Genomic DNA, 13,111 nt, shown 5'->3' with positions numbered 1-13,111 from the left:
TACCTGTAGCCAAAGGGAAGAAAAATGAATCTTCAAAGGTAAAAAAAAATCTTTAGAAAGGTGATGCAGGATACAGGATATTGTAGGATAATCTGTGTCATTATTACTGAGGCTCCCTGACTGAATAGCAGCTAGAGAATTGATTTTAGCTGGCTAAAATTAGACGTTGGTGCACAAGAGGGAACCAAGACTCATAACCACAGGATCATCATCCTTCCTCACTCTCTGAGCCATTAGGGAGGGTTTAATACCTGCTGTTTAAATTCCAAATGAGTCTTTTGCCAACAATCAGAAATTCAGACATTGAAACATGCGTAGGAGAAGTGATAACAATTTGTTGACACAAATAAATCTTAATCTTTTTCTCACTTAGGGACTTCTAATCTAGAAGATATCACTTGTCAAAAGTCTGAGCTCCTTTTATGTGGAGCCCGCAGAGAAAGGGAGGAAAGAAGCTCAAGAGCTCAAAGGGCTTTGTCTTCTGTCTAACATCCACACTATTTTCAATATTAGCACTGGTCCTTCCTTGAGGTGCCATTCTCTGGGATTCTCTGTATATCCCTTTCAGTGGCCAAGGTGAGACAGTCAGGAGGTGAAATGTTCTTGCTCATGGACTTTAACTCTCTTCCACTGAGCTGTGATTCAGTTCTCTAAGGCAGTCTTTGCTGCTGCCATCACAGATTAAAAGGAGGCATAGTTAAGTCCAAGTGCCTATTTACTCTCAGCTCTGTCAAATCCAAGTCTCCTTGTCTTTCACAGGCTTTAAAAATTTTCAATTTTCTGTCAAAAAGATAGCTGATATGTTTCTTCCATCTTCCTGTTAAAAACTGCTGCTATAGTAGTGGAATGATTTGCTGTATTTTACAGGAAAACTGCTGCCAGAGTGCTAATCTTCTAATTAACCCAGTGGGTCCCCTTATTTATGTAAATTAGAAGCATTTCAAGGCCCTTCTTTATTTAACTGGAATACATAAAACCTTTCTCTTAACTCAAGCAATTTTTTAATGAGTACCTCTAATAAGTAATGAAACATATTACCAAGGGGTTCAATATTATAGTTCAGCTCTCATTGTTCTTTTTGTTTTATTCTTTCCTATAGAGGAGCCGGTTGAATCATATGAACATCTCTCCTTAAAGGTTTTACGTGCTTGGGAAGAAATCCCTGGAGCTGGCTACAAACTGGTCCCAGAGCACATTGAGACTCGGCCTCTATATCATAAGGATAAGCCAGGCATGGAACAGGTAGAGCAGCTCAGAAGTGGTGGTGATGGTAGACCCAGGAGAAGTTTTCATTTCCTCTAGTTATTGTGATTTCTATTTGTAACTGCAAACCTACAGAGTCAGCACCCAGTGTTGTGCCAAACACAAGACTTTGTACAGCATCAACCTGGAAATTGTCACCCGTGTGTGTACACAGCCACTTACCCAAACACACAGTGATCACACAAGGTGTAACTGCAAATCTTCATTCTTTTAAATGCTTTACTTTATTGAGTTAACAAAACCTCTGCTTGTATCTAAACCTTGTTTATCATTTTTTTCTGTTCATCACATACTATTTTTGCATGGATTTTACCTTGAAGCTGATAGTGTTTGAGTTCTAGTTCAACTTCACCAAATACCTAAAAGAGTGAAAGAATATATGGATGAGAAAGATACTGTATAGAAAGTTCCTAGATTAAATCATATTTACAGGATATTGAGATGGTTGGTGCTTGTAGAGGAAGTGCTGATTTTGGATGTAAGAACTACATTTAAAGCCTTTTAAAGCCTCTGTAAAACAGGGTTACAGAGATGTTTATCTCTTTGTTTTCAAGGGTCGTGTACAGATGTGGGTTGACATGTTTCCTAATGATATGCCTCTGCCTGGACCCCCTGTGGACATTTCACCAAGAAAACCCAAAGGGTAATACTCTGTGCTTTCCTCTCACCACAGTGGCAATAATTCTTCACAGACTGAGTCTTTCTTAAGTGTCTGAAAAGAAATAGAAAATGAACTACTAAAACAAACCACTCCAGTCCTGAGGAAAGTTTTCTTTCACATGACTTCAAGTCAAAGAGGATCTAGTTTGGTTTCCTCCATTAAAGAACTCAAAAAGCTGTTGGTGATTTTTCAGCAAGAGCTATCACACACCTCTTACAAAAAAATCATTTTTTATCCTTTATCCCATTATCCTTTATAAAAAAGAGATTGCAGGTGGCTAGAGGCAAGTAATTCTGATGTTATCATCTACTTGTTGAGCTGCAGGAATTAATTCTAGTTTCACTAGCTTTTTCACTGAGATAACTTACTCAACCCTGGTTGAGCTCTTTAATCTGCTGCAATAGCATTACATGTATTGGATTGCCAGCTATTTCAAGGATAAGATCAAGAAACACATAGAGCAGCAACAGATAGTAGAAATCTGTTTGAAGTAGCCTTCTCCCATTTCCTTATGCTGCTTTTCATGCAATACTGCACATAGTTGTTCAAGCTAATTGAATATTGTAAAGAAAACACAAAAATGAGAATCAGAATTCTCAGCCCATCTTGTATTTTAGCAATGCCTTTCCTGAGAATTCCATATCTGGAACATCATCAGGTACTATTTCTATATTATTTGATTTCACAAACAAACAAAGAATCCATGCAGCAATTGCTTCTTTCAGACCAGAACTTTCTATAAAACCCCTTAACAACAAGCATTTTTCAATCCAAAAATATTTAAAATTAATCAAGCCCATAAAACCAAATTGTTGCTTCCAGATTTTGTAGTCTACTATAGCAGGGGAATATACTGCTGAACATCAATTACAAGAAAAAAACCAGTGCACATAGACACAAGTTACACATCTTGCTGATGAATGCATATTTGCTGCAGCAAAACAGGTTCCAGCCTCTATAAAACTTCAAACATTTCATGAAAACACTTTGATTGAACAAGGCTCAGGTGGGGCACTGCAGATTCAAGTTTCTCTAGCCATTACAGAGGCTTGGTTTTCATGGAGCTCCTTAAGAGGTCCATGATATAGTCTCTGGTAACTTCTGAGGCAAATCGTTCCACACCCTGAGGTTGAGGCTATTTCCAAAACAAAACATGTCATATCAGGGAAATTGTATGTTGGTGTTATCAAATATTGTTTGTCTTTATTATGTATTTTTCAGTTTATACAATGATTCAAGGAATACCTAAATTTTTCAGTATTAAATGTTTATGTCACCTGCAATATCTGTATTTCAGCTCAAGTTTTTTTTTTTTCAGATGACCAGCAAAAAAGTTTGCATATAGGAGTGGAAAGGACAGAGAAACTTTAATTCCTTTTACTGTTGTTTCTAAAGATTATTGTACCTGCTTAAATGCAAATATCTCCAAGCAGTTCTCTTCCCTTCTAATGCCCTAGATTGCACAAAATGCAATGTTAGCTCAGAGAACTCTATTCTTTATTAGCAAGCTGGTCACTGTTTTGGACACTGCTCCAATGAAGTTTTTCATATCAACTTTGCCTGGTTCCACTGCAGTATTTTTGTGAAAAGAGTTGAAGATGAACAGGCATATAGAAAGCAAGGAATTTTCCATCCCTCCAAAGCTGGCAGTGACCCTATTGCTATTATACTCCATGAGCTGACATCCCCACTCCATCACCAGACTCTTGTAAACAGAAGAGGCCTGAGACTGATGCACAAATACAGTATTTCTCATTTTATAAAAGTATGATTTGATAGAGGTTGGCATTAGTGCCTGACCAGAGCTTTACACACAATCCTTTTTTCTTTTTCAGATATGAACTGAGGGTAATAATCTGGAATACAGAGGATGTAATTCTAGAAGATGAAAATATCTTTACAGGGCAAAAATCAAGTGACATCTATGTAAAAGGGTAAGTTCTTCACACTTGTCTTCAAAATAACATGCAATATTTGAGAGGAAATCAAAGGAAAAAATTATGCTGTGAGAATATTTGATTAACTATTCAGTGACCTTGGCACTTTGCTCTAAATGCCTGCCAAAATTACTCACCCATGTTGGATACTGCTCCCTTTTTTCCCTGTTTTATTTCCTCTGAAATTCAAGTAACTAAGATGACATTAATCGTTAGTTCCTACTCAGGCAGCGATGGCACACAAGCACCAGCCTCACAAGCACAGAGGGATCAGTTAAAGAACTTGAGCTATAATAGCTTACATAGATGCAGAGAGGTTTGACAAAATCAGAGAAGAGAGCATTATAACCACATCAGAAATAAGAAAGCAGGTGTTTGCCAGGCTGTTTCTACTGGAAATATTTTCTAGCCTCATGAGGGGAGTGTATGTGGGTGAATGATCATGGTCATGATGAGGAGAACATCACATGGGCACTTTCTGCTCTTTATCTTCCTTTCCTGAGATTGCAGTGAGTTATTTCTTAATTCCTTGCCGGCTTTGGAATACTGCTTTGCACTTTCTGCTTCTGAGCAGGATTTGGATGCAGGTACCAGGGAGGGCTTGGAGGAAATAATGGCCATAAGTGGTAGTCCAAAGTACCAAAAATCCCAGGTGCCAGACTTGGATTTCTTGCCATTTTTCCACTTCTAGCGAGTAAGTTAAATATGCCAATATGAATTGTGTGTTCAGAGCAATAGAATAGGAGCTTTGAGAACATGAATTTCAGGAATTAAATAGGGAGCCAGCCTGTGTGCTCAGCTGTGTGATGAGAACATCACCATCAGTGTCAGAGTGGTCTGACAGAGAAGCCAGGAGTGGGAAACTTTTTGCTTCTGTGCCTTAATGATGAAGACACAAATCTCATTATGTTCAAACAGTGCATGTGGCACTGTATCTGTCACAGCCATGGATTTGCACTTGGGGCAGTGTCATGTTCCAGATTGTTACCATTTTTCACAATGCTTTCTTGAAATATTGGGGTTTCAGGGGAATAGCTGCTCTTTGGATACAGCACAAAAACACTAATCTTTATTCAAGGTGTGATAAATCATCTACAGAACTAAACCATACCTAGCTGGGTCACTACCTTTCTTCAGGTGAGAAAATTATGTTTAAGAAAGCGTTGTCCTTTATACCACAACACATCCATTGTAGCAGAAACCAAGAAGAAATCACAAAAAAAACCAAGAGAGACTTCTCCAGCCATACTAACACCAGGTTTATACCTGTAAATAAAAATTGCAAAAAAATTTAGGCTCTAATACTGAGCACTGTTATCAGTCTTGAGACAGTGTAGCAAAACATCAATACAGGGTGATTAGTGCAGGATAAATGACTGATGCTGTCACCACTGCCTGTCCCAAAGAAGAGAGGTGACCTTGCCAATAGCAAACTGGTACTGTCCAAGTGGTACTTTGGGGTCTGATTGAAATAAAAAACATATTCTCAGCTTTTGGTCACCACTGGTCATTACGGCACCTGTGTCCAAAGATCCCCAAGCCAGGGCTGTTGCTGCCTGTCACAGTCCCAAATACTGTGTGGTCTCTTACTGGTTAGGAAGGAATTAGTAAATGGTCAGGCCTGTAACCAAATAACAATTACAATTCAGGATCCCCTGGTGACAGCGATGCTTTCCACTGTGTGCTTGCTGTAGGTGGATAAAGGGCCTGGAAGAGGACAAACAGGAGACAGATGTACATTACAATTCCTTGACAGGAGAGGGCAACTTCAACTGGCGCTTTGTGTTCCCGTTCCACTATCTCCCAGCAGAGAAACAAATGGTGGTTACTAAAAGAGAAAACATATTTTCCTTAGAAAAGACAGAACGCAAAATACCTGCTGAGCTGGTGCTTCAGGTGTGGGATTTTGAAAGACTCTCTTCAGATGATTTCTTGGGTAAGTATGCCATGGATCTGCTTGAATTTCATCTGAGGTCTCACCAGACCTCTATTTTGCAGAGGTATGCACAAAGTGGTGTCTGAGCCCCAACTTTTGCTTTCCTCTTTCTGAAGCACCACATTGCAAACCTACACATTTCTTGTAAAGTCAATAATTAGGAATCAGATGAGAATTCTAGGGCAATACAAATGAATGACTGACAGTATAGAGAGACCCTCAGCTGCTGAATTCCTCCATGGATCTCATCTGGAAGCTGCTATTTGAATATCTTTGTGTCTGTCTGGTCCCTGAGTGTTGTCACATTATTTCTTTCTCCAGGCACTCTTGAATTGGACCTGAATGGGTTTTCTCGAGCAGCAAAGACAGCCAAGAGCTGTGACCTAGGCACAGTTGTGGCAGCAAGTGAAGAAAACAAGATCTCCATATTTCAGCAGAAGCGCATCAGAGGCTGGTGGCCTTTCATCAAGGCTGGGGAACTGACGGTAAGCAGCCCACTACAGCTGAACAGCTTTTCTCTGGGACTAACATGCTAATCTTGGATTTTTAACAACCACCACTGGCAATCCATAACATTCCTCCAAATGCTTTAGTGGTTCTCCATATATTTGGTTCAGAAGAACCCAGGTAACTGGGTTCTAACTGAGCACTAAATTTCCTTTTCAGGTGTTCCCTTTCAGTTCCCTAGGGGGACAAAGACCAAGAGCTCTCAGTTACTCATTTCCAGTAGTTTAGCCCTCTATAAATTCACCTTCTTTTTTAGTGGTTTCTTCCCTTGTCTCTAGACTTTCATTGATTCTCCAAGGGTTCCTAAAGCTCACCATTCCTTCACATTTCTGTCATTTTCCAGCAAAAATAATGTTTTAATAAAAAGTGCCATCTTCAAGTTCATTGCCTTACTCAGCTTGAAGCTGACTCTGTACTTTCCATGGACTTAGTGAATGAACTCCACTTCCAAATCCCAGATTTATTTCCCTATTCTCAACTCTAGTACAATTGATTCCCTTTCTCACAGTATAATTTGTTCTCTCCCTTGCTTCCACATTCATGACTTTTATTGGCATCCTCCTTTCAGCACAGTTCTGTGCTGAATCACAGCCAGTGGGCATAGACCAACACTTCAGATTAATACCACCCACAAAATAGGGTAGGAAAATCACAAACACATGTAAAGTCATTTGTCTGGTTTTCATCCATCACAGATTCTATAAAGCTGATTTGATTTATCCACTCTGAATTGTAACTGGAATCCTCAAATTCCATCTTCCTTTTGTGAGCTGAGACCCTACAGCTCAATGTCTCCAGCACTTGTGACTGAAATTCATGGCTGAATTTCCCCTGATGATGGATTACATCTGGTCCATGTCAGCAACACAGCTTCCAGCTCAGACATTCAGCTCTGCCAGGATGTGTGATAGATAGAAGACATGTCTTCTCAGATGAATTACATTACAATTTAAGAAGCAGAAAATATATCTATGGGTGTGGAAGAAAGTATCTGACCTCTCTTTCCTTCAGTCCTTGAGCATAAGTCAGCAATCTGTACCTGGGTTTTCCTTTCTTTCTTTTCAACTGCAAAGACTATCTTATTTTCTTCAATCAATTTCCTTTGCACTCAATTGGTTCCATCATTTCTCCATAAGACAAATCCTGCTGTGAATTAGTGATAATAACCCAGGACTGGATGCTTATGTATTCTCTCTCTGATCCAGGGGAAGGTGGAAGCAGAGTTTCACTTGGTCACTGCAGAAGAAGCTGAGAAGAATCCAGTAGGCAAAGCTCGAAAGGAGCCTGAGCCCTTGGAAAAACCCAAGTGAGTAGGAGAATACTCATTAAACATGTTGGGGCAGGGGCACTCAGCAGCAGATGGGGAAGGGCAACCACCTGACCTTGCAGGGCACCTCCTCGCTTGTCTCCTGGATTTTCTTCTCTTTCCTGCTGCAACCTTCAGCAGGTAATTTGTCCAGCTTGTGCATAGCCTGGTGGCTGGCACTGCTGCTGGCAGCACCTTCCAGGTTTGCTGAAATGTCTTCCTCTAGAAGCCCAAATAAATTGCATTGCTGAGCATTTGTCCTCAGCTGGAATTCACACATGAGCTCATTTCATGGCTGACCTGGCATGTGATAACATCTTAAATCACCATTGCTTACACATACTGTCAACATATCAGTTTGGTCACCTGTAAAGATTAGATGGATTATATTTATTATATTAATAATAGAATAATTTAGGTTGGAAATTATCTTTAAAATCATTGAGTCCAACCATTAATCCAGCACTTCCAAGTCCATCACTAACTCCTGTTTCTAAGCATTACATCTTTTAAATACCTCCAGGAATGGTGACTCCACCACTTCCCTGGGAAGCCTGTTCCAATGCTTGACAGCTCTTTTGGTTAGTAAATTTTTCACTAATACATGGTCTAAACCCTCCTTGGAGCAACTTGAGGTTATTTCCTCTCATCCTGTCATTTGGTAGTTGGGAGAAGAGACCAATTCCCGCCTGGCTGCAGCCTCCTTTCAGGTGGTTGTAAAGAGTAATAAAGTCTCCTCTGAAGCCTTCTTTTCTCCAGGATGAACAGCTCTAGTTCCCTCAGCTGCTCCTCACAAGACTTATGCTCCAGACCTTTCACCAGCGTCATTGCCCTTCCTTAGACACACGAAGGATGTGACTTCTAATTTTATTGTACTTCACACTCAAAGAATGAAGACACTTATTTTTCATCATAAGACTTTTTAACTAGGACATTTAAGTGTTTTAATAAAGGCAAATGATCTAGAAAGAGCAGTTTATATTTCAGTATTTGCCACATTAAAAATGTATCAGCTGAGTTTTTTGCATTTAGAAAAAAAGTACTTTTAATCTATTTTGGCTCAAGTGCTTTGTTCTGCTAAAACACTTGAGCAGCTTTTTATGAGTTGGACAAAAAAAAAAAAAGAGTGAGAGAAATTGATGTTATGTTTTCTACTACCAAAGCTTCTAAAATTCAGTTGCTACTCATAATGGTAATCATTACACATTCCGTTTAATTTTGTTCATTTGAGATACATCTCAGGATAAACACGAGAAAGGAGGAAGGAACCTAAAGGAATTATCAGATCAGAGGTATCAGAGCATTGTTTAAAACTATGAACTTGGAAAGACTTGAATCAATCACTTCACTCAGCACTTTTACCCAAAGGCAGGATGAGCTCTGCCTGACAGGTGTCTGCTTGGAGGATTCACAGTAATTGAAACTAAAGTACCTCTTTCAGAGGAGAAAGGACTGGGATAGTTCTGAAATACATGTGGTGGAAAGCAATCAGCCTAGGGAGTTTTAAGAAGGAGTGTCAAGAGTAATGGAATGATTACATGTCCAGAAGGTTGTCAACAGGATGCACAAGGCACTGTGTCATTTTCCTCTCATTTTTTTGAGACCCAGCCCACGCACCCATGGCTGCCTAGGGCTCCCTGTGTTTTCAGCTCAAGGGAATTTTATCTGCAAATGTGCTGCTGGGAAAAAAAGTTGTTACCAGCCTGGTGGCCTCTTTTCTGCTGCACAGCCTGGAGGTGTTTTGACCCAGAAGCCTCAAAACCAGAGTCTTCCTTCAGATCTTGCACTGAGTAATCAGTGGTTTTTGTGGTGTGAATACACAGCCAACATATGGCTCAACATAATTCTACTCTCAATTGACATATATGCCTCAAGTAAATCAAAAGTAGGGTGGGAATAGTGTCATTTGACAATACCCATCTCAGAAGCAAAACATTCAGGCTCCTTTTGTAGCTGCTCATGGTGGGAGAGTCATCCAATTTACCTAGCACACATATGCTAAGATATGAACTGGGGAAAGAGATGACTTGGCCTCCTTAAGGTCCTTCCTCTCCCCATGCAGACAGCCCATGAAGGACCAGACTGAGCACCTAGGCTTTAAAGTTGGGCAGAATAAATCCTAAGGTTGCAAAGCAATATTAGCATGTAAATAGTAAAAATTATTTTAGCTAGATACTCACTCACTGGAAAGAAAATAACAGTTGAAGACATAGCATGCCTCAGTTTCATTAATGTTTAAAAATACTGAAGTTTGCCAGCTCAGTGCCCCCAGGTGATGCAATATGTGGTTCATACATGCAGAGTACTTACAATCAGCTGGGACATAAAAAATAATTTATTTGACTCTTCAAGTGAGTTCTCTTCAGGACAGAGTGGATCTCAAGGACCTCTTTTCTCAGGACCTCCAGATCTCTATGCCAGTACTGTAGATTCACTCTAGTTTTTTTGCTCATCATGTAGGAACACCCAGAGAAGCAGAGAAATTTTTAGATTGTTTTGTGATATTATTCTTTTTAATTAAGAAACAAAATAATTTCAAAACAAAAAAATATTTACTAGGAGCTATAGACAGTAGAAGACTCCTTAATGTACCAGAGCAAAGGTGGACAAAGATTAAATGTCTGTGAAGTACAGAGAGAAACATGCAAACAAAGAATAAGGCTCAATGAGTGTAATTTCCGGCTGGCCAAAGCACTCTGAGGTTATTCATCTCTTCAATTCTGCTGATCAAGACATGATGCCTTTCCGGATGCAGTCTATTGTAATAAATACACCACTATAACTGATAATGAGTTCTATTGCCTATGTTGCAAAGGAAACAAATTAAATAAGCAACAGTCTGGCTTTTTTTTTTTTTTTTTTCCCCAGCCCTTAAAGGTTATGAAAAGTCCTCAGCAGTTGGTACATGCAGACTAAGGGTCTTGCTACTCACCTAGCCAGTGTCCAGTTTTTTAATAATTCCTTTTAACCTGGAGGGCTAATTTGATGGTGTATTTCTAAATCATTTCTTCCTCAATAAAAAACCCAGTCTTTTATTAAGAGGTATTCAGTTGGCCTTTTACATTTACAGACTTTCTGCTACATCAGCATTCACTTCCACTGGCTGAATGCTGAGTTCACCAGATAACTGAGACAATGTTTAAATTCCTGGAACACCTTTCTGGACTGAGACATGGTCACAGCTTTTTGTGACCCTCAGTTAATTTCATTCTCCTTATTACTGCGCCACCTGCACAATTACAGTGACATTGGATTAGAAAGACAACCTGCCCCAGTTCTGCAGGTGTTAATGTTGCCCAACACCACTGCATTCATCCCACTGAGAAAGCTGTCGTGGTAAGGCTGTTGGAGCAGCAGCAGAGTGCCCTCCCAGTCTGGGGGTGATGCCAGAGGAGGGACCAGGCCTACATTTTTCCTAAACAGAACATCGTTTCCCTCTCTTTATGCAGTTAGCTCTCTTGTTCAGTGTGAAGAAACTTCTGGGTATGGAGGAGAACACGACATGAGGCAACGTGGAAAAAAACTTGGATTGTGGGTTGCAGATATTTTCACTGGAAGAGGGTGGTTCTTCTTTATGTACACAGACAAACCATCTGGGTTTCATTTAATCATCTCCTGTTTTCATGAGGCCTGTTTTAAATTTCATTCTGCAACTACACCATTTTGGGCCACATGCCCAACCTGAGCTGGTTCTGATTATTATGGCACCGTGACTATCACTGTTCAATCAGACTTTTTGTAGTGGCTCATTACCACTATTGTGATGCTAAATTCCTTGAAATTATTAGAAAACTTTTGTACTCAAGTTCATGATGAATGCATTTCTTCTTTAGGGTTTATCGTTACCTTGTTTTCAATTTTGAACCCTATAATTGAAGTATTTATGATGTGTGAGCTGGAATTTCATTACAAGTTGTGTGTGGAGCTTGGTTCAGGAATGGGTGGAAGAAAAGGAACCCAACAGCTTGTGGACGTTCCCTCTAATCACTGTAGTGGGTTCCAAGGAGTTAAAGGAACTTTTTAGTCTCAAATATATATTTTGCAGTGGGACTTTGCAGTGGGATAATTTTGGAAAGAGATGGATCTGCCTTAAAAAGATTTTCTTTTTCTTTCTTCCCCTTTAGCCGACCAGACACGTCCTTCTCTTGGTTTGTAAACCCTTTCAAGTGTTTGTATCACCTGATCTGGAGGAATTACAAGAAGTACATCATCATTGGAATAATTCTGCTTATTCTTGTTATCTTCCTGGTTCTCTTTATCTACACACTGCCAGGTGCAATCAGTGAAAGGATAGTTACAGGAAAAGGGTAGATCATGTCTCTCAGTCAATCAAAAAGAAAACTTCTGCTAAAAATAAGTCAGGCAAAAAGAATTCATTAACCTGAAATACTTCTCATTCCTTGTAAAAAGAAAAGTAACAATTCACATCAGAAATTGGAGCTCTCAGAATATTCTCAGAATATTGAAATGTCTTCTTTGAATGCTCATTCAGACCTATCCTTAATGTGCATTATCATTCATGTACATTAATGTACATTAATGATATATATTAATGAAGCTGCAGCTTTATTGACATTATTATTGAAGTGTTGTTATGCATCTAAAACTGAACTTAAGAGTAAATTCTTCAATGCCATGCAGAAATTAATTCCTCAGTCAAGTATTTATTATTACAGATGAATGATTAAATATTAAGGTCAAAATCTTTACACAAAGATAAATGTATAGTACATTCTTTGCATAGTTGTGTAAGTAGTTCTTTTAATTGTTTTTCAATAACCTTATACTGGCATGATTATTTTTACATAAAAGGTATTATTAAAAGAACTCTAAGGTTAAGTTGTCTCATTTGGTGTCATGTAGAATTCATTCTGCACCTCTCAGTAAAAATGCTGTGCTCTACGAAAACATCTCACACACTCATAAATGAGCAAAATGCCAGTGACAGGGATGTAGTAGCAGAGATTGAAATAACTTTTTCCAGCTGCGATTTGAAAGTGCTGGTGGTCTCTGGAGGAGAGGGATCAGGAAGGTGAAGACTCATCCATGAGCATTGTGGAAACTGATGATTCTTATAGGGAACAGGGAAAATCCTGCTGCTTGAAAAGCAAAGGCAAAGAGCAATGGAAAAGACAAGGGCTGCAGAATGGAACAAACCATGGAGTATTAAAGAAAACAAGGAATAAAACCTTACACAGTTATCAGTGTGAAAATCCTACTTAAGAATACATAAAATGTGTCATGCACAAGGCAAGGCTTGATAATTCAGTGATTCCACCTGGCCTTCAGATGAGTGGTTATGAATTTGAAATAGCCATCCAAATCTCCTCCAGTGTCACCCACAGTTAGACCTGTTGTAAAGACAACCTTTGTGAAAATGCTTTTCACCACACACCCCTCACACAAAGTGTGAGCACCCTTTGCACATTTCAAAATATCAAAACGCAAGACAAAGAGATTTTATAAATGCTGATGATTCTGCCAAGCTCAGGGTGCAGGAA

General features: G+C 39.3%; 1 protein-coding gene across 2 annotated transcripts in view; it reads left to right on the top strand.

The window, feature by feature from the left end:
• Nucleotides 1-12,458, top strand: part of FER1L6 (fer-1 like family member 6) — a 75,289-nt gene extending 62,831 nt beyond the window's left edge. For both annotated transcript variants that reach the window (XM_023921482.2, XM_086875661.1), the window contains exons 35-41: nt 1,100-1,242; nt 1,818-1,906; nt 3,760-3,858; nt 5,556-5,797; nt 6,119-6,282; nt 7,510-7,610; nt 11,735-12,458. In XM_023921482.2, the coding sequence (XP_023777250.2) occupies nt 1,100-1,242; nt 1,818-1,906; nt 3,760-3,858; nt 5,556-5,797; nt 6,119-6,282; nt 7,510-7,610; nt 11,735-11,921 (1,025 nt within the window). In that variant the 3' untranslated portion in view covers nt 11,922-12,458. The remainder of the gene's footprint in view (nt 1-1,099; nt 1,243-1,817; nt 1,907-3,759; nt 3,859-5,555; nt 5,798-6,118; nt 6,283-7,509; nt 7,611-11,734) is intronic.
• The last annotated feature ends 653 nt before the right edge of the window (nt 12,459-13,111 follow it).

This window comes from Cyanistes caeruleus, chromosome 1 (genome assembly GCF_971803275.1).
Source record: "Cyanistes caeruleus chromosome 1, bCyaCae1.hap1.1, whole genome shotgun sequence".
In the NCBI taxonomy this organism is placed as follows: domain Eukaryota; kingdom Metazoa; phylum Chordata; class Aves; order Passeriformes; family Paridae; genus Cyanistes; species Cyanistes caeruleus.
The sequence above is the reverse complement of the archived record's forward strand: the minus strand, read 5'-3'. Positions and strand labels throughout refer to the sequence as shown.